At 44.4% G+C, this 24386-nt stretch overlaps 1 protein-coding gene across 1 annotated transcript in view; it reads left to right on the top strand.

Annotated features, from left to right (window-relative positions):
- The window catches only part of LOC308094422 (supervillin-like), a 67074-nt gene that overhangs the window by 320 nt on the left and 42368 nt on the right, over nucleotides 1-24386 (top strand). The window contains exons 2-13 of the mRNA XM_080441067.1: nucleotides 1000-1051; nucleotides 5534-5625; nucleotides 6461-6518; nucleotides 6970-7124; nucleotides 9752-10697; nucleotides 16433-18592; nucleotides 19172-19357; nucleotides 19555-19592; nucleotides 19716-19780; nucleotides 20733-20866; nucleotides 21267-21350; nucleotides 23247-23625. Of these exons, the coding sequence (XP_080297193.1) occupies nucleotides 1000-1051; nucleotides 5534-5625; nucleotides 6461-6518; nucleotides 6970-7124; nucleotides 9752-10697; nucleotides 16433-18592; nucleotides 19172-19357; nucleotides 19555-19592; nucleotides 19716-19780; nucleotides 20733-20866; nucleotides 21267-21350; nucleotides 23247-23625 (4349 nt within the window). The remainder of the gene's footprint in view (nucleotides 1-999; nucleotides 1052-5533; nucleotides 5626-6460; nucleotides 6519-6969; nucleotides 7125-9751; nucleotides 10698-16432; nucleotides 18593-19171; nucleotides 19358-19554; nucleotides 19593-19715; nucleotides 19781-20732; nucleotides 20867-21266; nucleotides 21351-23246; nucleotides 23626-24386) is intronic.

The following is a 24386-nucleotide window of genomic DNA, read 5'->3' as shown; positions in this document are numbered from 1 at the left end:
TGCTGGACCTATCGGTACCAAAGTTTATCCATATTATATATCATATTATCACAACTATGTTATGTAATATTTTTGTAAATGCATCACTGCAGACCTACCGTACAGTCCTTCCAGACTACTGTCGGAAGCTGGAGGCCCGTGATTTCCCAGCTCACACTGAACTTTTTCTATCGCGCCGATACACATACACATGGTGACGTCATTGACTCTAACTTTAGTGTCGAATTACAAGCTCTGCACTTGTTCTTTTGACGTCTGTTTTACAGCTCAGACAGACAGAACACAGAATACACAGAAACACATATAGCACACACACTGTGACGCGTGCACACGCATACGTGCACCTCCCCACATAGCAAGTGTCACATCGCGACACTTACCATGTGCGCGTGCGTGCGCGCGGCCCGCAACACAAACACACAGAGACACAGCCCAAGCACTGCATCAAGTTAGAACACAGTTCATTTACATGCTTGTTTCAAAAGCAACCGCTGGCAGATATCTACGCTCTGTGGAGCACATCTCTGTAGTTAGTTAGTTAGATAATTCAGTCAATCAATCAATCAATCCTTTGTTTGTTCGTTTGTTCGTTTGTTTGTTTGTTTGTTTGTTCTAAAACTTCACCGGAGTGACGTTTGTGGTAAATTGTAAAATGTTTTTTTTCATCCTGTTCTTTAAACAGTTTTTCACAGTTCACACCTACACTACAGTATATCAAATATTTGATGAATGCTCATCCAAAGCATATTACAGTGTTATAATTATTTGTTGTAGTTGTTTGTACTTTAGAGCCTTCACACGACCCATTGAGCTCTGCAAGGACACACAAGCCTATACACACACAATTAATGGCAAAAGAACTGTTGTTCTCTTGATCGCCGTGATGACTTAATAAGACCTGATTGGACTCGTATGTGAGCAGCAGATATTGGATTGTGCTAGAAAGAGATTCCTTTGGTCACATTGTCGTTTGACGGCATCTGTTTTTCCTCTCTTCAGGATTTGGAGCCAAGCTTCGCAACTCCACATCACTGCCAACAGAAGTGTTAAGGTAATGAGAAAGGAAGCTAATTTATGTGTGATCATTACACTCGCACGCACGCACGCACGCACGCACGCACGCACGCACGCACGCACGCACGCATGCACGCACGCACGCACGCACGCACGCACGCACGCACGCACGCACGCACACACACACACACACACACACACACACACACACACACACACACACACACATCATTTACAAAAGAGATTTTGATGCATAATGAGGGATCCACAATTTAACAAAAGATTACAGGTAGTTGACAGCCCAAGTTTAAAATGATGTCATAGATTCATAAAATAAAATATATTTTCAAGTCTTTTTTTCGAGAAAAGGTTGGGAACCGCTGTCATTTAACCCATTAAGACCGGGAAAGCATTATGTCATTTTAGGTTTTAACCACTTTAACCATTATTTTAAACTTTGGCTATTCAAAAATATGAGCTTGAGCTTGTAGATTTGCTATTTTTTGCAAATCTTTGAAAATAATATATATGTTTTAACGTGAACATTTGTAACTCAAATCTTTGCTTCTGGGTGATTCTACAAATGTCTTCTAAATCTTAACCGTAAAAAATAAAAAAAATAAACCTATGTTGGTATATCAGTGGTTCTTAAACTTTTTCATGTCAAGGACCCCCAAATATTTGGTTGCGGACCCCCATCTCAAAATATTTAGTTCCAGGGACCCCCCAGAAGCAAAGATTTTAGTTAAAAATGTTCGCTTTATTATAATTATATACATTCAAAGATTTGCACACATTTTCACGATAAAAAAAAAAATAGCAGATCTACAAGCTCATAGCACGGCACTCGGTGCTGCGCAATAAGCTTGTATATCTGCTATTTTTTGAAGAGCCCAAAGTATAAAATAATGGTTAAAGTGGTTACACAGATGCGTTCCCAGTTTGAATGGATTTAAAGAAATGGTAACCAACCGTTAACCAAACAGTCTTGAAGTAGTTTGTTAAACAAAGCCATTTTGTGCATAAGATGCGTTTGCTTTGTCATCAACAGAGGGGATTTTTAGCTACTGTATTATATAGGTTTAACAGTTTACTTGAGGTTATCGAGCTTAGCACGAAATTAACAGCTGGCTATGTCTAGAGCAGCTTATCCTTAGATCCTTTGTTTACGCTGTTTGGCAGTATCAGTCAGAATACTAACCATCCCAGGAGGACACAACATTTCAAGGGTATTCCTCAATCAATTGTACAATAGTAGTCTTGCATAGCCAGACAACTATTCCACCATCTCTGAATGCTGTATATAGAGTCTGGAAGCTATATCGGAAGCTATATCATCTGTTCGTCATTTTCCGTTTACAAAATATATTTTAAAATGTCTTTACATTTTATTTAAAAACAAAATCAATTTCTGATAAGCAGTAATCTATAAATGCTTTGATTATTTAGATTTCTATTCGGACAAAATCTGTAAAGACAAGACAGAAGTGGGGAGGGGGCCTGAAAATCTATGAAAATGATCCTCTGATAATTTTCAGAGCTTCCGTGCTCCAGACGGAAGAGTTTGAAAATTGTAGGAGGCAATAGTCTGGCTCGCGAGACTAATTGTACAATATTAGCTAAATTAATGACCGTAACCTCATGAACCCCATCCATCAGCGTCCCTTTTCTGCATGCGCATGTCATAATATGCGAACATTCTGCGAAAATAGGCCAACGTTGGCCTGAAAACAGCAGATATTCTTCTGTAGCCTGCAATGTGTGTTTTGTTTTTTTTGGTTGTAGAGGGGAAAAAAGGAGTGGACCAATTACAGACCCCTGGCCTGGGGGATCCCCGGTCAACAATAGGGTATAGGGTTTAAGTGGTCAAGTCAGTTTTTATATTCCCACACTAACCACTTCAGCCCTAAATGTATTATATGACCATTTGAAATTGGCCGATCTACAATCTCACAATGCGTCGCGATGCACTGTGAGCTTGTAGATCTGCTATTTTCAAAAGATTTTTTAATACATTTTGCACTTGTGAAATGGGACATTATGCACAATGAGTACTTTTACTTTTGTACTTTAAGTATATTTTGACACCAATACATTTGTACTTTTACTCAAGTAAATTCTGAATGACAGACTTTCGCTTGTAACAGAGTATGTCTACGTTGCAGTATTAACACTTTAAAACATGCGAGTACTTTTTCCACCACTGCCCGACAGCGACGATATTCCATGTCAACCTGGCCTTCTACACTCCTATCTTAGCTTTCACCTTATCCTCCGCTTACAGTGTTTAAGCAATAAGCATGGTGTACTACTCAGGTACTACTACAGCAGGTGTAATTAGAAGCTCAACCATTCACCCCACTTATATAACAGAGAACTAGCTTACGAGGTTAACCAGTCCTGATTTATCGTGTAGGGGAAAAGGGAACAGTCACAGGGCTTTTAACTAAGCTGAATCGACGAGTCGCCCAAAGCCAATTCATATGACCGGCAGGCAGCTCTGAGAGTAGTGGAATCGCTCCACTGCAAAAATCCTTTGCTAAACTAGGTAAAGTAACACTTTACTTTACGCCGTAACGGGTCGTAGTCTGTGGTTGAGTTCTTAACGACTTAGGCCCTATTTTATACTTCAATGCCAACAAAATGCTCCGTTCCCATTGAAAACAATTGCAAAAATACGGCCACAGACATTAGGCAGACACAAAGTTAGGTTTTTTTTTTTAAAGATATTTTTGGGGGCTTTTTCTGCCTTTATTGATAGGATAGTGAGCTGACAGGAAATAGGGAGAGAGATAGGGGTGACACACAGCAAAGGTCGTCGGGATCGGGAGTTGAACCCTCGACACGCTGTCAAGCTGGATTACCAGCATATGTGGTGTATGCGCCTGGACCGATAGGCCAGCGGGCACGCACCCCCAACATCCCTATTCTGCGGGTAACATTGCTCAAAAATAGCAGGTCTACAAGCTACAGCAACTTGTGAGCCTGTAAGATCTGTTATCTTTGGTGTGTAGAGATTTGTCGTAGATGATCTAAGAAAAAAAAAAGGCACCAAGTACAGAGCAGACTCAAGTCTGTTTGATTAAAAAATAGAGGGTGGTTAGCCATCACACCTAGAGCTACAGAAACTCACAGATTCACAGACATAAATGCATTACTACTGTACTGACAGTTCTACGTCCACATCAACGTAATGACCCACAACGATGTGATTTGTTACCCACCTTTAAGGCCTTTGCAGACAGGGTGCGATTTTTCGCACAGAAAAACTGACAATATCATTTTTTAAATGAACACATGATTCTCAATGACCTCATGCACATCGGCTCCGAATTTACCGTGCGGCGATGCGTTTTTTTCCAATCGAACCCAGTTCGATTTGTGCGTCTTTTCGCATGCGGTAAACCTGATTGACTAATCGCACCCTGTCTGCAAAGGCTTTTACAACTGCAAACCTGATTTGTGGTTATCATGGCAATGTCTGACCCTGATCCATTGAGGATGACGATGGCCACAATGATCCGCACCCACTTTACTTCTGCTATAGTTTGTGATGTTGTTTTTCATGATGTTTTTGAAAAAGTGGAAATTTTTCTGCATTAGGGGTCATCGCCATGCTGGCTTGTGGTGGACATTTTTGTTAAAATTCCATCTTTGCCATGGAGATAAAAATGAGTGGAAAAGGATATTACCAGAAACACACAACTTTACAGGCCTGTAACTCTCATAGTTATGGGGGTCCTTGACGTTTTTTTTAGTGAACCACTGTCCTAGTGGACTCCTATGTTATGTAAAAAAACAAAAAATAAAAAAATTGCCACAGACAAGGCCAAGTCTAGCCACGGACACATTTGTTTGGTACGGACACATTGATGACCCCTGTTCTGCATGCATCCAATGTTGACTTAAGTTAAAGGTAGGGTAAGTGATTTGCGTTGGTTAAAATAATTGTTAAATAGCTCTATATTCTGATAGTACTCATTGCTATAGAGTGTTTGTTCAGTATTAGGAGTCTCCTTGTCTCTCCATCTCTTTATTAAACAGAAAATGCATTTTAGTTTCAGTTTCAGTTTCATTTCCAATTTTATCCAACCAGGACAGAGAACTCAATCAGGATACAGATTAAACAAGTGAAATTGGAAGTGATGACACTAAGAAATGAGCATGCAAAATTGGAACTGAAAACTATACAAATTAAGCTTAAAAATGGGTACTTTCTCCTGATTGGCTGAGATTTTGACACCTACCGAAAAATGTATTTTCTGTTTATTAAAGAGCTGGAGAGACGGGGAGACTCCTGTTACTGAACAAACACTCTATAGCAATGATTACTATCAGAATATAGTATTTTAACCTTTTAAAAAAATACTTTTTGTTTTAACCAAAAAATATCACTTACCCTACCTTTAATATAAACTACTACTAATACATATTGTTCACTGCATGGTTTTCTCTGTTACGACTGTAGTGTGACCGTGTTGTAAAGTAGTCACAATAACGTGGACTTCAATTGATTCAGTTTTCAGAGTGACCTCTCTCTGGAGGACAGGGCCGCCTTGGTCAAGAGCGCTTCAGATATCGATGCCAACCTTCTGTCTGTCCTACCCAAGGGTGAGGTTCACTTTCTGTCACTTTCTAGTTGTAACACCTAACAAAGTGAGTTCACAATCGATTACCTTGACAGATAATTACCTCGTCTTTTCTGCATTGATTGAAGACCGGGAGTGCATCTGAGTCATTTTAAGATGTCTTTGGCTATTCAAATAACAGATATAGATATACAAGATATACAGATATACAAGCTCATATCACGGCACAGAGTGCCGCGCTATGAACTTGTAGATCTGCTATTTTTGAATTTTTTTAAAAATGTGTGCAAATCTTTGAATATATATATATATTTTTAAAGTGAACATTTGTTACTCAAATCTTTGCTTCTGGGGGTACCTGGAACAAAATATTTTGAGATGGTGGTCCGTGGCCAAATACATATCATTTTGGGTGGTCCTTGACATGGAAAAAGTTTGAGAACCACTGATATATTATAGAAACATAAGTTTTTTTTTTAAACTGTTAGGATTTAGAAGACATTTGTAGAATCCCCAGAAGCAAAGATTTGAGTTACAAATGTTCACCTAAAAAAATAACTATTTTATATATATATATAAATTTGCCAAAAATTGCAGATCTACAAGCTCATATGAGCTTGTATATCTGCTATTTTTAATAGCCAAAGTATAAAATAATGGTTAAAGTGGTTAAAATTTAAAATGACAGATGCGTTCCTGGATTGAATGAGTTAACTTCATGGAGGGTAAATTGGGTCAGTGTAGCAGCAAAACAATAAAAAATAGGCCAGTTAGAAATTCCACAAACATACAACAAAAAACAGTATTTAAGTTCCAATCAAATGTTTTTTTCTTGTCTTTTCCCCCATCACCTATAGTTTCAGAATTAAAGAGACATTTTGAGAGCGCTGACTCAGATGATTGGGAAATGAACAGGTAGGTAATAACAACACATTGGTTCTCTCTAAGCAATTGTTTTCCCCCAAGCCCAGTGGGGGAAATGGGGTCCGGGGGACCCCCAGGGGTCCAGGGGGTCCCCAGCAAAAGTAGATAAAGTAGCATTACAATCATTTTAACAACTTTATCCATTTAATACGTTGGCTATTCAAAAAGAGCAGATGTGCTATTTTTGAAAATACTTGAAAAATATCTAAAATTTTTGGATTTTCTTTTAATAATTCGAATTTTTAACCCCAAAAATTCTCTTCTGGAGGTCCCTGGCACAAAAAAAATTCAGATGGTTGGGTCCGCGGCCAAATACATGGGGGGATGGGGGTCCGTGGCACGAGAAAGATCTAACCCAAAGTTTTATTTTACATTCTGCAGTCATTGTACAGTCAGTCACTGACCTCCATCCATCCACCCCACCCTGTGCCCCCCCTGGTAGGAAGGAGAGGATAGCCCGCCGCCTGGAGGGGATGGAGAGCGACGTGCCCCCTGCCCTGGCGGCGATGCCCGGTGGGCTGGTGTCCAACAGAATGCTAGAGGAGGACCAGCCGCGCTACACGCGCGCCTCTGACCCCTGTGAGCCACGTGGGATGGGTAAGCATGGCATGGAGCACTTAGTAGTGGACCCCCAGAGCCTTGTATTAGAGAGTTGCGGGGCAGAAAACAGTGTCCGTGACGTGGTTCATGGTTAAACTCGAAATAGTGACAAACGCTCATAGACTCCAGTGCATTCCGTAAACTTCCGTTTTCAGGGCTTTGTCACTATTCGGCTCCTCGGACTGGCCCGATGAATTGAACGGAGGTGACGCAACTCTCCTTATATGGCTCTGGTAGTGGCTACACGTGGAGGTTGCTCTGGTGGACTAGACCGCTGATTCTCAACCAGTGTCAATTTAGGGTTCCATTTGTACACTCTCGGAGTTACAGACCCAGTAAAGGTCCATTTTGGACACGAGGCTGAGAAACGGTGAACTAGTCTTCATACAGATAGCGTTGGTGGCGAAGCATGAACCACTTTCAAACTGCCGTCCCTATTTTGGGAATGTCATTATATAGGCAGACATTTTCAGTTTCAAATATTTTCTAAATTATAGCAAAAAAAGAGCCGTCACATAGTGATGATGCAATTGAACACTGTTTGAAAGTAACTTCCACCAACACTGCCTATAGAGTGATGAAAGTGCAATTGTAACAGGTTTAACCCTTTAAGGCCGGGAAGGAAACGCATGTGTGTCATTTTAAGGTTTCTTTGGCTATTCAAAAACAGCAGATCTACAAGCTCATAGCGCGGCACCGAGTGCCGCGCTATGAGCTTGTAGATCTGCTATTTTTAGAAAAATCTTGTCCCTGGAACAACATTATTTTTAGATGGGAGGGGGTCCGCTGACAAATGCATATTATTTTGGGGGTCCTTGACACAAAAAGTTTGAAAACCATTGATAATAATAATTAATGAGCAACATAAGTAAAAAATATATATTAAAAAAAACTTTAGGATTTTTTTGGGGGGGATTTATAAGACATTTGTACATTTGTAAAAAGATTTGAGTTAAAATCGTTCGCTTTAAAAAAAGTATATAGATATTCAACCTAAAGATTTGCACACATTTTCAAATTAAAAAAAAAAAAAAAATAGCAGATCTACAAGCTCGTAGCACGGCACTCGGTGCCGCGCTATGAGCTTGTATATCTGCTATTTTTATATAGCCAAAGAAATCTTAAAATGACACAGATGCGTTCCCGGTCTTAAAGGGTTAACAGTATGGCATGTGACATGGCATGCTACAGTACATGTATAAGATCAGGATGGCATCATGGCACTGTAATCTAGTTCAGTGGTTCCCAAACCTTTTTTAGCCGAGACCCAAAATTCCCCTGGACCCAAACTCACAAAACTATTGTGAATTAACCACTTAATAGTGAAATAGCCGATCTACAAGCTCACAACGATGTGACACATTGTGAGCTTGTAGATCTGCTATTTTCACTATTTCTTGCGTTTTTTTAAACGTATGGATTTTTTGGGGTTATTTCTGAAATTATTTTGTTTGCCTTTGTTTTAAATAATAATGAAATAGCAAATGCAAAAGAAAAACAAGGGATAACAAATTTGATACTTAACCCGCGACCCAAAAGTGGGTCCCAACCCATTGTTTGGGAAACAGTGATCTAGCTGACCTGAAATGTGAGTATAATGCATTGTTAAATGATGTTATATGCATGATATGCAGTATACAAGATGTTGTATTATGCTGTGAAATTGCTTCTTTTTTTTTTACTCTGTGGGGGCTAAATTGTACCTCCTTCAGTAACTGCTTTGAGACACATTTAACCACTTAACCCCCCCCCCCCATCTTTGACAGTTATTGACAATTTTGGACAATTCCCACCTATAATAAAGCAAGGACACCAGGGTGAAAGTGGCTATAACCCTTATTTGCTGTAGTGGAGAGAACTGCACCAGAACAAGGCTGATGCAATCAGCATCACCAAGTATGAAAGTATGTGACTGTGAGATTCAGAGCCCGGGCAGTGCTGCATGGGGAAGTGTGCTTGCTCAGCCAAAAAAAAGAAAGAAAAAAATGATAAAAGTTGGACAAATTGACCCTTTACAAAGTTTGAGGTTGTATGAGCTGCGACCATTAATAATACATGGTCCATCCACTCCATTTAAACTATAATGGCAAACTTAGCGTTTAATGTGATGATAAGGCTGGCTTCATAACACTTGTTATAGCATAATGGGATGCGTATAATAAAGAACCTTTTCACGACAGCGATATCGACTTAAATAGTACATCATCTGTGTTACAATGACACAAATAAAGGCTCTGTTCCTTTTAGTGCAGCAGAGTCTTTCCAGTGGGCCATGTGTATAAGGCTGGCTTCATAACACTTGTTAAAGCATAATGGCGTGTATATAATAAAGACCTTTTTCATGACAGCGATATCGACTTAAATAGTACATCATCTGTGTTACAATGACACAAATAAAGGCTCTGTTCCATGATTTAGTGCAGCAGTCTTTCCAGTGGGCCAACATGGACAGTTTCAGCACCCTGACCTGACTCGGTTTTTACCTGGCTGAACACTGTCTTGCAACCAGAACTTTTTATTGCAATAAGACAGTGTTTCGATGCACTTTGGGTCTTCCTCAGGTCACAGACCAAGCTAGAAATAATAGCGTTAGTTTATTTGTACTTCCCCGCCTGTCCCCACAGTGAGGCGCTACAGTCGAGAGGAGATGGAAGCCCCCCAGATGCAGGTGTCGTCCCCAGACCGGTCGTCCAGGCTCAGGGCCGGAGGAGGCCGCCCAGAACCGGCCGCCGTCCGCGTCGAGCCGGTCACCTTGTCCGCCGCCCCCACGCCGCCCACGTCCGCCCCCTTGGACGCCGCCGCGCTCAGCTCCAAGGCCGAGCGCATCGCCCGCTACAAAGCCGAGCGCCGCCGCCAGCTCTCGGAGCGCTACGGCATCCTCCTGGACCAGGAGGTGGACACGGACTACACGCCTCGGTACCGCCCCCGCCGCGAGTCAGACAACTCGGACAGACGGGACCCCCCTCCTGCCAGGCGGGAGCACCGAGACAGGCGTGAACCAGCGGCGGCGCCGGCGCCCGCGCCCGCGGAGCAGCAGCCGGGGAAAGAACAGCAGAGGGCGCCGTACAGCTCGGGAGTGGGCAGGGTTTCCATGCGGACTCACCCGGCGGACTCCGGCCCCGCCCTTACCGCCGCCTCCCACCCCGCCCCCCACCACACGACCCAACAAGCCACGCCTCCGCCGACGCAACAGGAACGGCCCAGCAGGATCGCCGAGCGGGAGCGGGCCATGAACATGGAGAACCAGCGGCGTGGTGGAGGAGGAGGAGGAGGAGGAGGAGGAGGAGGGGCCTCGGAGCGCTCGCCGGCTTCCAGGAGCAGCAGACCTCAGGAGCATCATCATCAGCACCCCCAGCAGCCCCAGCAGCAGCAGCAGCAGCAGCACCCCCCCTCCTCCTCCACCCCCCAGGAGCCAAGCCCTGCCCCGTCCGCCAGGGACTACAGCGTGGCAGCGGTGCCCAGCTCTCCCCGCACGGCCCGCCGGGCCTCCCTGCCCTCCACGCGCTACGGCATCTCCCCCGGGGACCTCTTCATCGAGCAGCAGGCCCAGAGCATCCTCAACAGACAGGGGTGAGTCCTGTACACGGGTTTCAATGTCCGCTAGCGGTAACTTACACTACAGGGTTAGGCCTATTATTAGGACACTGTTTCTCAATGTCTGGTCCGGGGCCCACCAGGGGTCCAAATGGACCCTTTATGGGTCTCTTACTCTGAGACTGTACAAAAGGAAATATTTGTAATCTTTGGGATCCCAATCTACACTGTCAGTGTTAATCTACCTCCCTTTTACAGGTCCATTTGGTTCCATTTGTCTGTCAGAGTTACAGACCCGTAAGGGTCCATTTGGACCCCCCACTTTGACCCCCTGGCCTAACCATTCAATCTATAAACTACGCCATCTTTAAGGGGGGGGGGCAGTGTCACTGAAAGGCCCTTTGAAACTGACTCTGTTTAGTCTTGCTACCTCCTTTTCCGCGCCGCCATTTATGCTCCTACTTCTTGACTATACTGCACAAACCAGCTACAGACTTCTGACAGCCATAGTAGTTCAGATTTAGCGTTTGCGTAGCAGCCTACTGCTGATCTTTGGAGTCATCTGTGATTTGTGCCGTACCGTATACATTGCTGGCCGTGGGTTGTGAAACCATTTATGGTTGTAATAGTTTTATCGGTAAGACTAAAAGGCCACCTTATTTTGTCTCTATAGTATATCTTGTATACGTTCAGTAGCATCATGGGTACATACCGTCTCTCAGAAGGCAGCTAATGCTTAAATAAACTGTTAAACAACCGTTCAAATGAACCCAGTGCACTCTCTGTGGGCCACGTTACTGCATGCATGCAAGCACGCCAGTGCTAGCTGGTTGAAATACCTCTCACAGCTACATGGGGCCACAGTTGAGCACTGTATGCACACCAGGTATCATTTTCACTGGTGGCGACATAAGATCATTTCACAGGCAATGACGCTGGATTCAGTGTTATTTAAACCTTAACTTAGATGTCCACTCTGTGCTAGCTTTGCTGCCTTGTCCCTGCCGGTGGTGGTGGTGGGATCTTTCTAGATTGAGCGTCCCAAGGGTCTGTCACACTAACCCTGCCCCACTTTCACACGGGGTAAGTGAGGTGTTCTGGGGAGCTCATCGGGGGCTGGGGAGGGGTAAGACTTGGCATGGGAGCGAGAGGAGTGGGTTAGGCCGCTTAGAAAGAGGCGGGCGGGATGGCAGGTTATGAGGATATATGGTTTCTCAGCTGGTCCCACGACGTAGCCTCGATTTGGGAATTGATCTTGGTGGCATTGGGTGCAGAGAGATACAGACCCTTTTTTAGAGAGTTTCACCATACATAAAGGCATGCATGGTACGGGAAGATTAAACAGGACCTTATATACTGGTAAAATGGTAAATGGTGCATTTATATAGCAGCGCTTTACATAGATTCTGCATTACATTCACCCATTCACACACACACTTTGACATTAACTCTGGGGGAATCCGGGATCGAACTGGAAACGATTGCCATCCGGCCACTCTACTGGCCACTCTACCCCCCGTACACAACATAAGCCAGAGTGTCAGTTAAATTAACACTTAGCATTTTGCTAACAGCTATAGCCAGAGCCATATAAGGAGAGTTGCGTCACCGCCGTTCACTTCATCGGGCCAGTCTTCTACAGAGCCTTCTATTGGCGAATAGTGACAAAGCCCTGAACCGGAAGTTTACGGAATGCACTGGAGTCTATGAGCGCTGCGTTTGTCACTATTTCAAGTTTACATGAACCACGTGACCAGCGCTGTTTTCTGCCCCCGAGGTGACGCAACTCTTTAATTCAAGGCTCTGGCTATAGCGGGAAGGAATAATGTATGGACGTATACCATTGAACCTGTAAAGAACGATCAGATTAATTCATTCATCAGTTTGACATGTTCACCACATTGTCCTGTAGCTTAGCAGCTCTGTCGCAGAGCGACTGGTCTCTGGCCACAGACTCCGAGCGTGACACGCCGACAGCCATCAGCTGGCCTTCCAGGTATATTTTCACCTTTTGGAATGTGCTGGATGTGTGAAGATCTGGCTAACTCTTCCCAATAGATCTCCCATTATAACTGTCCAGTAATATTTCCCATAATATTCCCTAATATTAATCGCTCGTTACCATTAGCTGATGTTAACAGGTGTTCACCTCTAGATTGCAGATTGGGTTTGCGGTTCTTCCAAATGACCAATTCTCTCACCAACCTAATTCATGTGTTGTCGTGCTTGTGTAACTTTGATTAACCAAGTTGAGTTCAGGAACTTCTCTCAGAGTATTACAGACAGTCATAGATGGGAGCTGAGGAGTAGATCAATTGGACAGTAGCTGTTTAGGATTGAACAGAGTATTAACCCAATAAAGCATCTGCAGACAGCATCTGTCTTAAAAATAAATAAAAATAACTTTTTTTGGAAACCTCATACGTCCAAAACTTGGACGTATTTGATACTTTTGGATTCAAATTCAAAAATATCAAAAGTAGCAGATCCACAAGCGCAAAACGTGAAGTGGATCAGCTACTTTTGTGCGAAGCTGTAGTATGATCAAGTAGGGCGTTAATTTACGAAAAAACTCAAAATATGGAGAGAAGAGGTTTTCTGCCCGATAGTAACGATATTATAGCAACATCGGTTTTTCTGAAAACTGTTAGGATTTAGAAGACATTTGTCGAATCGGCCTCAGGTCTTAATGGGTTAATTTGCACATGCGCAGATTCTTACAGGTGCCATCTGAGCAAGGAACATTATCTTCTCTTAGGGCTCCCATTAGGCTACTACTATCGTTTTGGTGTCTTCATCTGTGTCATGTTAACTTTTATATTAGATTGTATTAGAGTCAAGCACTCAAGCTGATTTGACAGAGCTCTCCCTGTGAAACAGCTGATGTTGTTGCCTGGCAACAAGACAGCTAGAGGAAACAGAGGTAGTTGACCCTCTAAATCAGGGGCTCCCTACCTTTTTAGTTCCAGACCCAAAACTTACAAAAATACTTTATAAATTAAACACTATTTCAAGTAATAGTGAAAATAGCCGCTCTACAAGCTCACAACGTGTCACAGTGCGACACGCTATACGCTTGTAGATCGGCTATTTTCACTACTTTCTTGTGTTTTTTTTTTAAATATATGGATTTTTTGGGGGGTTCTGACCCGCTGTTTTTTAAACACTCCTCTAAATGTCAGAAGACTTCTGTCCTGGGTTTTTTTTTTCAATACCTGTTGGTCCGTGTGTTTAGGTGTTGAAAAACCATAGCAACGTTGCCATTATATTGTGTGCACGTCTGTGTGCACTCTCTGCATTCATTAAAAATAAATAAATTGGGTGGTGTTTGTAGAAGTAGAGATGTTGGGGTGCCAACACCAGTCTACCCCTCCCTTCCCTGACCACTGTCCTGCCGACTCAGCACTTGTCAGCTGAGGCGGTTCTCACCCCCCCCCCCCCCCCCCACACACCCTCTTTCCCCTCCAAGGGGGGCCCCAGCTGCACAACCCAGCTTGTTCACCTCCTATGATATTACATCCTCTTACTTTGGGACGCTGTAAATGCCATTGACAATGTTGTTGCATAAGACACACGTTGCCTGTTGAGATCACGTTTTGTAATTCAATGTATGGCGGCAGGTTGACTGTGCTCAGACACCTGGGGTCTAAAGAAAGCTAAACCGGCTTTGAAGTCCTCCGAATGCTCTTTGAGGTCCCACCATGAGCCTCTCTATACACCCAGAAGGGAAAGGGTCATTTGGCCTATATTTTTGGACCTGAACATGACCCAGATACTGCATCACTGCCTCGTTAAGTGGTCTGTGTGGAGCCGCAGTATGTGGATGCGTGACATTGGAAATAGAAGCCTCGCAAACTGACTGACTGTATGTTGAAGATTGAATAGTTTCATTTTAATCCTAATTACTCTCTGGGTCACGTTTTATCACTTTATTTAACACTCTAGTATAAAGTATTGAATATCTTGTTAACAGGTTTTATTTATCATCTATACATTGCTAGGGTCACTCTCTCAATGAGTTCCTTCTACCTGTGTGGCCTATTCAGCTGCTACTGCTAACCAGTGGTGGGTTGCAATTGAAACATGTGTTTAAACCTCTCTGCCGTGTCAAATGAAGCAGCGGCCCATTAAAGGAGAATACCGGACAAATTAAGTGTTGTCTTTGATGTCTCGTTACTCACCGACCGACGTGAAAAGTGGCGTTCTTTTTTTCCATAGATTCCCGTGTCGTCATTTTTTAAACCCCCTCCGTTGTCAGAATGGGAGCGCGTGGGTTAGGGAGATTCGTCTATTATAACCGAGGCAAAGTTGTTTTTCTCTCTACTGCTAGTCATTGTGGAGTCTCATGATAGTCAAACATGCGTTGAAATTTCCTGCGAGGCCACCGTTAACACATTGAATGCCAAAAACGGTCCGGACCGTTTTTGAGGGTCCAAACGAGAAGTGCCGAAAACGGTCCGGACCTTTTTTGACCCAATTCTATTTTTATACATGTGGGCCACGTGGGGCGCTAAAACGAAACTTTGACATCACCCAAGCAGTTTCTGAGAAGAAGAGGCTGGATGTGGCTCCATGTCAAAAATCCTTCCGGTCGGCGTTTTCAATGTTATCTCCTTGATTAAAAGCTTAATATCTCCATTTCTTTTTAACGTGGTGGAAACGAGCCGTTTTCGATCGGCGATCACGCTGCAATGGAGGGTCGCGTTGGAAATATTATTGTTCCAGGCGTTAGTCGGGACCCTCCGCCGTCTCGCACGCACGCTTTGTTTACATGCACTTCCGCGTCAGGGCTTCTCACAGCACGAAACGTATAGCGCAAGTGGATGGAAGAAATGCAGGCACTCAACGTATAATATTTTAATAAACCTCTGGCACCCAATGTGTTAATGGCGAACGAGTTAACACTGGTTGCTTGTTTCCAGAACCTGGCAACACGAGTTGCCAGGTTCTGGAAAGAAACAAGGTGGAAAAAAAGAACGCCACTTTTCACGTCGGTCGGTGAGTAACGAGACATCAAAGACAACACTTAATTTGTCCGGTATTCTCCTTTAATTACATCCAGCTTAGTGACCTGCAATGATATTAACTCTTTGACTGCCCCGGACGGGAATTCCCGTCCGATGGCTCTATGGCTATCATGGCCAATGACGGAATGACGAAAATATGAAAAAAAAAAAATATTATTATTATTATTATTTTTTATTATTGAATTTTTCTGAATTTTTTTTGGGTTTATCTCAAAGGAACTAGGAGATAACGCTATCCAAAAAATTGCTGCTCCATTCACTTCAATGTTAAAAAACAAACAGAGGAAAAATGCACCTTTTTCCTGGCACTGGGACGACACAGTCTGAAATAAGTCTGGCAGTGAAAGAGTTAATGCAACCTTCAGCTCCTGTGGGTCAAAGGGTCAAAGATTAAAATAGTTTGGCTTACTTTTTTGGTTTAAGGACATCAGAGACGAGGCCGTTTGATCTGAGATTCAAGTTTAAACCCAGCACATGTTGCTAGTGCTACTTGTCTCAGTGTCAGATTGAGAGTTCACCTTGGTCCCTTTACAGTATGGTCTTATATCATGAACATATGCATGTTGTGTTTTTCTATTTGGATGTGAAAACAATTAATGAGCTGAGTTTAATTACAAACCAGATTCAATATCTACTGCATTTGAAGATATTGAGTCATCTCCCATTTCAGAGTATTTTGGAGAGTGTTGTCTTAATTCAAACCCATGATCACATTCTCACTCATCCATTCCCTCCCATTTTAAGAATTCGAGTCAGGGAAAGAATGTCCAGGGATGAAACCGTACAAAAGCCCCCAGAGTGGAGTCCAGACAGGCAAGGGGCCAACAGACACCATATTCAGGGGAACGTAGCACATCACTCGGAGCACCCTAGCTACCAAAGGACCGTTCCCCAGCCTCAGCCCAGCCCTGGGCACCAGCCCGCACACGGACAAGCAGCATACCACCCCTCAGAAGCAACCAAGACCCACCACTCCACCCCCTCACAGCAGGATCCTCAGCCATACATGGCCATGCCTGCCCCGGAAAACTCCTCCACCAAGTTGACTGCGTCTCCAGAGGTCCCTCCGAGGAGGAGAGTGAGCGCAGACCAAATCTACACCACCAACAGAGAAGCCAGGATGGAGGCCAAGCAGGTCTTGCAGGAGGAGGGCCACACGGTGGGACTGTTGAGGAGCCGGAAGGCCGTGCTGCCCTCTGAGATCCGCCGCAGGGAGAAGAGCGTGGATGACCCTCAGAGGGGCCGACATGAGGAGATGGAGTGGGAGACCACTGATGATAGTGGGAGCAGGAGGAGCAGAGTCGAGGAAGACTGGGACGCGGAGAGGCCCACGGAGAGGGGTAGGGAGAGGCTCAGGGAAAGGGGCAGGGAGCAACCCTTGTCCAGCCATGACAGCCCAGAGAGGAGAGCATTTATGTCTGTCGAGCCCTCTCGCTCTTCCCCACACCATCAGCTCAGGCAGCAACAAGCCACTGAACATGGGCACCAGGAAGAGCCAATATATCAACAGCCCTATAGACAACAACAAGCACGGCAAAGGCAGCTGGAGTATGACCCTCAAAAGGAGCAATATGAATCTCAAGGGCCGGACCAATTTGAGTCCCATATGCAGCATCAAGAACCCCAAAGACACCTGCAATACGAGCGTCAAAGGTATAATCAACACGAGTCCCAAAGACATCAACAATATGAGTCACATGATGAACAATTTGACCCCAAAATGCAACCATACAAAACCGAAATTCACCAACAGCCCCAGAGTGAACAACAGTACAGGCCCCAGAGACATCAACAAGAGCACCAAAGGCAACACGAGGCCCAAAGACTTTGGCAAGAGCCCCAAATGCATCAGCAAGAGGCTCAAAGACATCAAGAACCTCAAAGATATCAGCAAGAATCTCTAAGACGACAGCAAGAGGCTCAAAGACAGCAAGAGGCTGACACACAACACGAGGCCCAAAGACAACAGGAGGCCCAAAGACAACAAGAGGCCCAAAGACAACAAGAGGCCCAAAGACAACAAGAGTCCCAAAGACAACTTGAGGCCCAAAGACAACTTGAGGCCCAAAGACAACAAGAGTTCCAAAGAGAGGCTCAAAGACAGCAAGAGTTCCAAAGAGAGGCTCAAAGACAGCAAGAAGCCCAAAGACAGCAAGAGGCCCAAAGACAACAAGATGCTCAAAGACAACAAGAGACCCAAAGACAACTTGAGGCCCAAAGACTGCAAGAGTCCCAAAGAGAGGCTCAAAGACAGCACGAGGCCCAAAGACAGCAAGAGTCCCAAAGAGAGGCCCAAAGACAACAAGAGGCCCAGAGACAGCAAGAGGCCCAAAGACAACAAGACGCCCAAAGACAACTTGAGACCCAAAGACGACTTGAGACCCAAAGACATCAGCAAGAGGCTCAAAAGAAACAAGAGGCCCAAAGACAACTTGAGACCCAAAGACATCAGCAAGAGGCTCAAAGACAACGAGAGGGTCAAATACATCAGCAAGAGTTTCAAAGGCAGCAAGGGCCCCAAAGACAGCAGGAGTATGAACCTCAAAGGCATCAGCAGCAGCAGGAACAACAAGAGTCCCCAGGTCAACACATAACTGACTCAGCTGTCTACCTCCAGAAGGATCCCTCTGTCCGCCAGGCCCGACACAGGACCATGGAGATGAGTGGAGGGCCCAAGCCTAAGATCCGAACTCGCTCCATGTCAGATATAGGAGTAAGCGAGCGCTCCGCTATGTACCGGAGTATGGAGAGGGCAGCAGAAGCCAGTCGAGAGGTAGCGGCAGCAGGGCACCTTGCCAGGGACGGAGGGGTGTCCAACGGGGAGGTGGGTGCCCTGGATACCAGGATATCAGTGGCACAGCTTCGACACTCCTACCTGGAGAATGCCAACCGGAAACCTGAGCTGTAGGTCTCATGGCATGGACGCTGTCTGGTCTCACTGACTGCTGTCTAAACCTCATGACCGCACAATTAATTTCGCATGAACATAATAAGTCACCATTTTGGTTATCACAATTAATAATTTTAACATATTTGAAATTGGAAAGCATATCTGAGGTTCAGAAATTCTGTGAGCAGTTGTGTTCCTCTATTCCCCAGTCCTCTAATTGGAACCAGTAATCATGATTACTAATTGTGATTACAAAGCATGGTGAAATAATAAGAACCTTAATTTCAGCCATGAACGTGCGTTCCTAGCAACTCAATCGTTTTGGCAGTTGTTGCTGCTGCTGCATGTTGATGTTGTGAGTGTCTAACAGCTATTGACTATAGGGGTTTGCTGTGCAAAGCTCATGCAGCATAGGTGTGCTGCATGAGAATAACCTACTGTACGTTGCGCTTGTTCTGAGTAACCTACATCGTAAACTTTTGTCCATTTCCAGTGAAATACCCGAAAAGAAAAGATGCTAATAGTTCTTCTCATTCTCCCTGTGTCGTCTTCGTCAATCCTTGTCCAATTTGGCACATGTTCTCCTCCACAAGGGAGACCACGAAGGTAGATCTATCAGCCGTGGAGGTAGATCCAGCAGCCAGTGGAACCGACAGGGACAGGGACAGGGACAGGGCCCCACGGAGACCTCGCCGTTACATCACCCCAGGGGACAGTCGCTCGTCCGAGAGGCATAGGACGCAGCCCATCACATCAGCAGAGCGCATGGAGTCTGACAGGTACAGGACCGAACCCATATTATTTCAAAATGTACTTCCCGATCAGAAACACTTTATTGGTCAGGTACAATATTTTTATTGGGATTTGTTACCACAGCCTTGGTTGGTTCACAGACATAATATTATATGATTATGCAATCAATTCAATCATTCACACTGAAACATGCTGTGGTTGTCTTTTCACGTGTCCTCCTCAGGTCCCGTTTGAGTCCCACTCAGCTGCAGGATACTGAAAGCAAGTCCCCTCTTTGTCATCTTCGTGTCTGACGCACATAGAGATTGCTCATAATCAAAGTCAGTGAAGTTCCCTCGTTAAGTTGCTAACCTTTTTTTTTTCTGCTGGCCTTGCCTTTTCCAGTGGATGAGGAAAAACTCGATGACAGAGCCAAGATGAGCGTGGCAGCAAAGAGATCACTGTTCAGGGTATGCAACACACGTACACTTTATTTCAACTATTATTATATCTATTTTAGGGGGAGAAAAGAAACGTAACATTCAGGAGCGATCTTAAGAGTTTAATGGTAGGCTAACTATTTATAGTAGTATTTATCAATACTCTACTGCGGTGGTTCTCAAAGTGGGGTCCGGGGTAGGGCATTCACGAATAGTGATTTTTAGTATTCGAATTATTCGACCTATAAGTATTCGAATATTCGATTAATCGATTTGATTATAATAAATAAAAAAATAAAAAAATTCAATGGCATTGATGACTCGACTCAAGGAATGCAAGTTGACGTCACACCAGAGCTCACAGCTGCGTGTCTGCTGTAGAAAAGCCACTAAAAAAAAAATCTAAAAAAAAAAAAAATCGAATAGTGGTTTGATATTCGAATATTCGAATATTCGACTATTCGGTGAATGCCCTAGTCCGGGGACCCCCAGGGGTCCTTGGGAGGGTACCAGCGGGTCCCCAGCAAAAGTAGTAAATATAGCGTCACAATCATTTTAACCACTTTATCCATTTCTAAGTTGGCTATTCAAAAATAGCAGATCTACAAGCTCATAGCGCGTCACTTCGTGCCGCGCTGCGAGCTTGTACATCTGCTATTTTAGCGTTTTTGTGAAAAATGTTGAAAATGTTTGGAAAATTGACAAATGTTGATTTTTTTTTTACATAAATCTTCTCTTCTGGGGGTCCCTGGCACAAAACCTTTTAGCTGGGGGTCCGTGGCCAAATACATATATCAATTTAGGGGTCCTTGACATGAAAAAGTTTGAGAACCACTGCTCTACTGTACGTTTTGTAAGAATATCTCACAGCGATACTCAATCTATAATGTCAGCGCTACAACACCGTGGCAGCTGTAGACGGTGTGATTGCCATGCCTTGCTGTTTGCATTTACAGTAAAATTGCAACATGTCCTTTTCCAGGAGCTGGAGAGGACGTCCGACGTGCCAAAGCCTAAGTCTCGCAACGCCGCCGTGGAGAGGCGTCTGAGGAGGGTGCAGGACCGCTCACACACACAGCCTGTCACCAACAAGGAGGTGGACAACGTCACTGCAACGTAGGTGTCACAGTCACAAAGGTTCTACTTTCACCTGTTTATTTTATGTTTTTAGTTCTTATTTCTGCCAAGATCTTCTCTTCTCTTCTCTACTCTTCTCTTCTCTTCTCTTCTCTTCTCTTCTCTTCTCTTCTCTTCTCTTCTCTTCTCTTCTCTTCTCTTCTCTTCTCTTCTCTTCTCTTCTCTTCTCTTCTCTTCTCTTCTCTTCTCTTCTCTTCTCTTCTCTTCTCTTCTCTTCTCCTCTCCTCTCCTCTCCTCTCCTCTCCTCTTCCCCTCTCCTCCCCTCTCCTCTTATCTTCCTTTGACACCAGTCATCGTCATCGTGTGTGTTTTTCCCTCTGTGTGTGTGTGTGTGTGTGTGTGTGTGTGTGTGTGTGTGTGTGTGTGTGACACTCTAAAGTGACCCTGCCATATCTTCACAACCTGTGGCTGTCCACACCACCGTAGCCCGTGCATCCAGTCCTACTCTAGTCAACACCTTCAGGTACAACTGACCTGGAGAGTGTGCGTGTGCGTGTGCGTGTGTGTGCGTCACGTGCGTGCGTGTGCGTGTGCGCGCGTGTATTTTGGTATCTGTGAATGTAGGTAAATGTGTGTATTTATATGTATTTAAAGGGTGTAACGATTGTGCAGCATGTGCGCAAGCAGCATGGTTTTTCTTCATTGGGTGTCAGGCTGCATCATGCCTCCTCCTGCTCCTACTAAGCCTGCTTTTATACCTTTATCCACCTCATCATGTGGTACTGGGTACAACTGAACTGATATTTTTCGCATCACATTTCTGCACCAATATTCGTTTGTGTTGCACCAGCTTCTACTCTACTTTACTGCCCTCTGCTGGGTGACTTGTTTTACTTCACCCAGCTCACATTACTTCCAATTTGTGTTGGCTCACGTGTAAGCTTCTTTACCAGGAATAGCCATTTACTACTCCTTATAGAGGGATGAAGGTGGTGTCTACACAATAGCTCATTAACCACTTTAAGCCCTATATGCTTCGTTGTACAGCAAATAGCATAGGTAGCTGATCTACAAGCGCACGACGTGGTTGCATTGCGGCGCACTGTGGGCTTACATATCTGCTATTTCTGAAAACGTCAGGGTTAAGCACAAATGCTTCCCACGCTTGCTTCCCGAGCAGTGCAGGTCGTGAACGTCAATGATGAAATGGATCAGATATCTAATAGAGAGGCCAAAGGCCAAGCTAGTTAAAGCTCTCAGGGTTGCTGGCTTTGCATGCCTCCAATTTAGTTTAGTGACCAAGGTTAAACATAACAAACCACAGCCCAATGCATTGCATGACTACCAGGAACATTGCACTCATTGTATTCTACTTATATCTCTGTTACTGCTCCTGGGAACTGAATTATGAAGAACGCCTACGGTGTTAATTTTAGGATATGTGCTTGACGCCCTTTATAACAATGGGAGTATGGCAGGAAAGTGTAATGCAGGGGTGGGCAACTTTGATAATGGAGAGGGCCACTATATTTCCACATTCACTCCAGGAGACGATCTGCAAGCTTTGAGCTTGTAGATCTGCTATTTTTGCTATTTCTGAATTGGGATTGTTAACTTTATGAACTTAAATACAAATACATTGGACATAAAAAAGGACAATAGAATTGTAATACTAGTCATTAAGCTACTAATGAAAGCTGGTCATGTTTGGAATTGTAACAGCTGAAATCAATAACATATCAGTAATCCGATATTAACCTGCGGGCCGCATTAAGTGAAGGTGGGGGCCGCATGTGGCCCCCGGGCCGCCAGTTGCCCATGTATGGTGTAATGCATTCTCATATCTGATCATTTGTTATCTATTGCAGTTTATTTATTGCAGTTCCTTTCTTTTAACCCATTAAGACCTGGAACTGTGTCATTTTTAGATTTGAGCTAAAAAGCATTATTTTACACTTTGGGCTATTCAAAAATAGCAGATCTACAAGCTCATAGCGCGGCACCGAGTGCCGCGCTACGAGCTTGTAGATCTGCTATTTTTGAAAAATCGTGAAAATGTGTGCAAATCTTTGAATATATATATTTTTAAAGCAAACATTTTTAACTCAAATCTTTGCTTCTGGGGGTCCCTGGAACAACATATTTTGATGGGGGTCCGCGGCCAAATACATATAATTTTGGGGGTCCTTGACATGAAAAAGAGCACCACTGACATAGAAACATAAGTTTTTTCAGAATACTGTTGAGATTTAGGAGACATGTAGAATCGGCTTCAGGTCTCAATGGGTTAAGTACATTTCTAACATTCGTTCACATAAATTAAAACTGTCGCTCTTCTACTAAAACCAATTTGTGTACAGTTACTTCCTGTTGATCTCCTCTCTCTAACCTATACCGTCTCATTTCACTCTCCACGCAGCCTCCAGTCCTCCTCCCAGCCAGGCGCAGGGGCCCAGGACCTGGAGAAGGAGAACATAGAGCCACAGGAGCCTCAGCCGCCCCTCCCAGGCCCCCCCAGGGTGGAAGGAGGACCGGGAGATGGGCTCCCGGGGCTGAACCCGGACGGGCCCGACCTGTCCACGCTCAGCCTGGCCGAGAAGATGGCCCTGTTCAACCGCCTCTCGGAGGGCGGCCCCGGGGCCGAAGCCGGGGGGGCCGGGGCCGAGACCGTGGCTGTGGCCGAAGCCGCCGCCGTTGGAGCCGCCGCCGCCGCCGGGTCCAGGGGGGGGGACACCCGGCAGCGCAGGGCCAACGCCCGCTTCCAGACACAACCCATCACCCAGGGAGAGGTGGAGCAGGTAATGCATGCATGCAGCGTTCCACTCATTTCACTGTTGTTTCACTTGTTCAGCTGATCTAGGGCAGATTACGGTGACAATGACCAATGCTAACAAGCAAACAGACAGAGGAGCATCACTACGGCACCTTAGCCACCTTGTGACCTAACCAGCCTTCCCCATGGTTTTAGTTAAGAGGGAAAAAAAAGAAAAGAAAAACAAGAAAACAAGAAAGAATTAACACTGAACAGAATTAAAGGGATAGTTCACCCCCAAAATGACTTTTTTTTTCTATCGATTAGTCACCCCATGGAGACTTGAATTCATGGATTTTTTTCCCTCTTCGTCGCATTCCTAAGCCAATAATATGACCGGCAGCAGTTCCGGTAGGAGACACAAAGAGTCTCCTTTGTGTCTCCTACCGGAACCGCTGCCTACCGGTCCGCTGGTCATCAAATTATTGGCTTAGGAATGCGACAAAAACAAAACAACATCCATGAATTCAAGTCTCCATGGGGTGACTAATCGATAGGAAAAAAGTACTTTTTTGGGTGAACTATCCCTTTATGATTGGCAAAGGGCAGGTGCAACGTTGAGCTGTTGACTAACCGTGTTGATTCTTGATTCTAATTAATCGGAGAAGAATCAACAGAGTTTTATTTGTCAGTTGTCACTCACTCATAGAGGTTCAAGGCAAGCAGTAAATGATGGTGCAGCAGGTCCGGAAAGACTCCACTGACAACAGTAGTACAAATAATACACCCAAGGTAATACTGGATTCT

The sequence above is a fragment of the Gymnoscopelus braueri genome (genome assembly GCF_963280865.1).
Source record: "Gymnoscopelus braueri genome assembly, chromosome: 10".
Classification (NCBI taxonomy): Eukaryota; Metazoa; Chordata; class Actinopteri; order Myctophiformes; family Myctophidae; genus Gymnoscopelus; species Gymnoscopelus braueri.
Note: the sequence above shows the minus strand (reverse complement) of the source record. Positions and strands in the feature narration are given on the sequence as shown.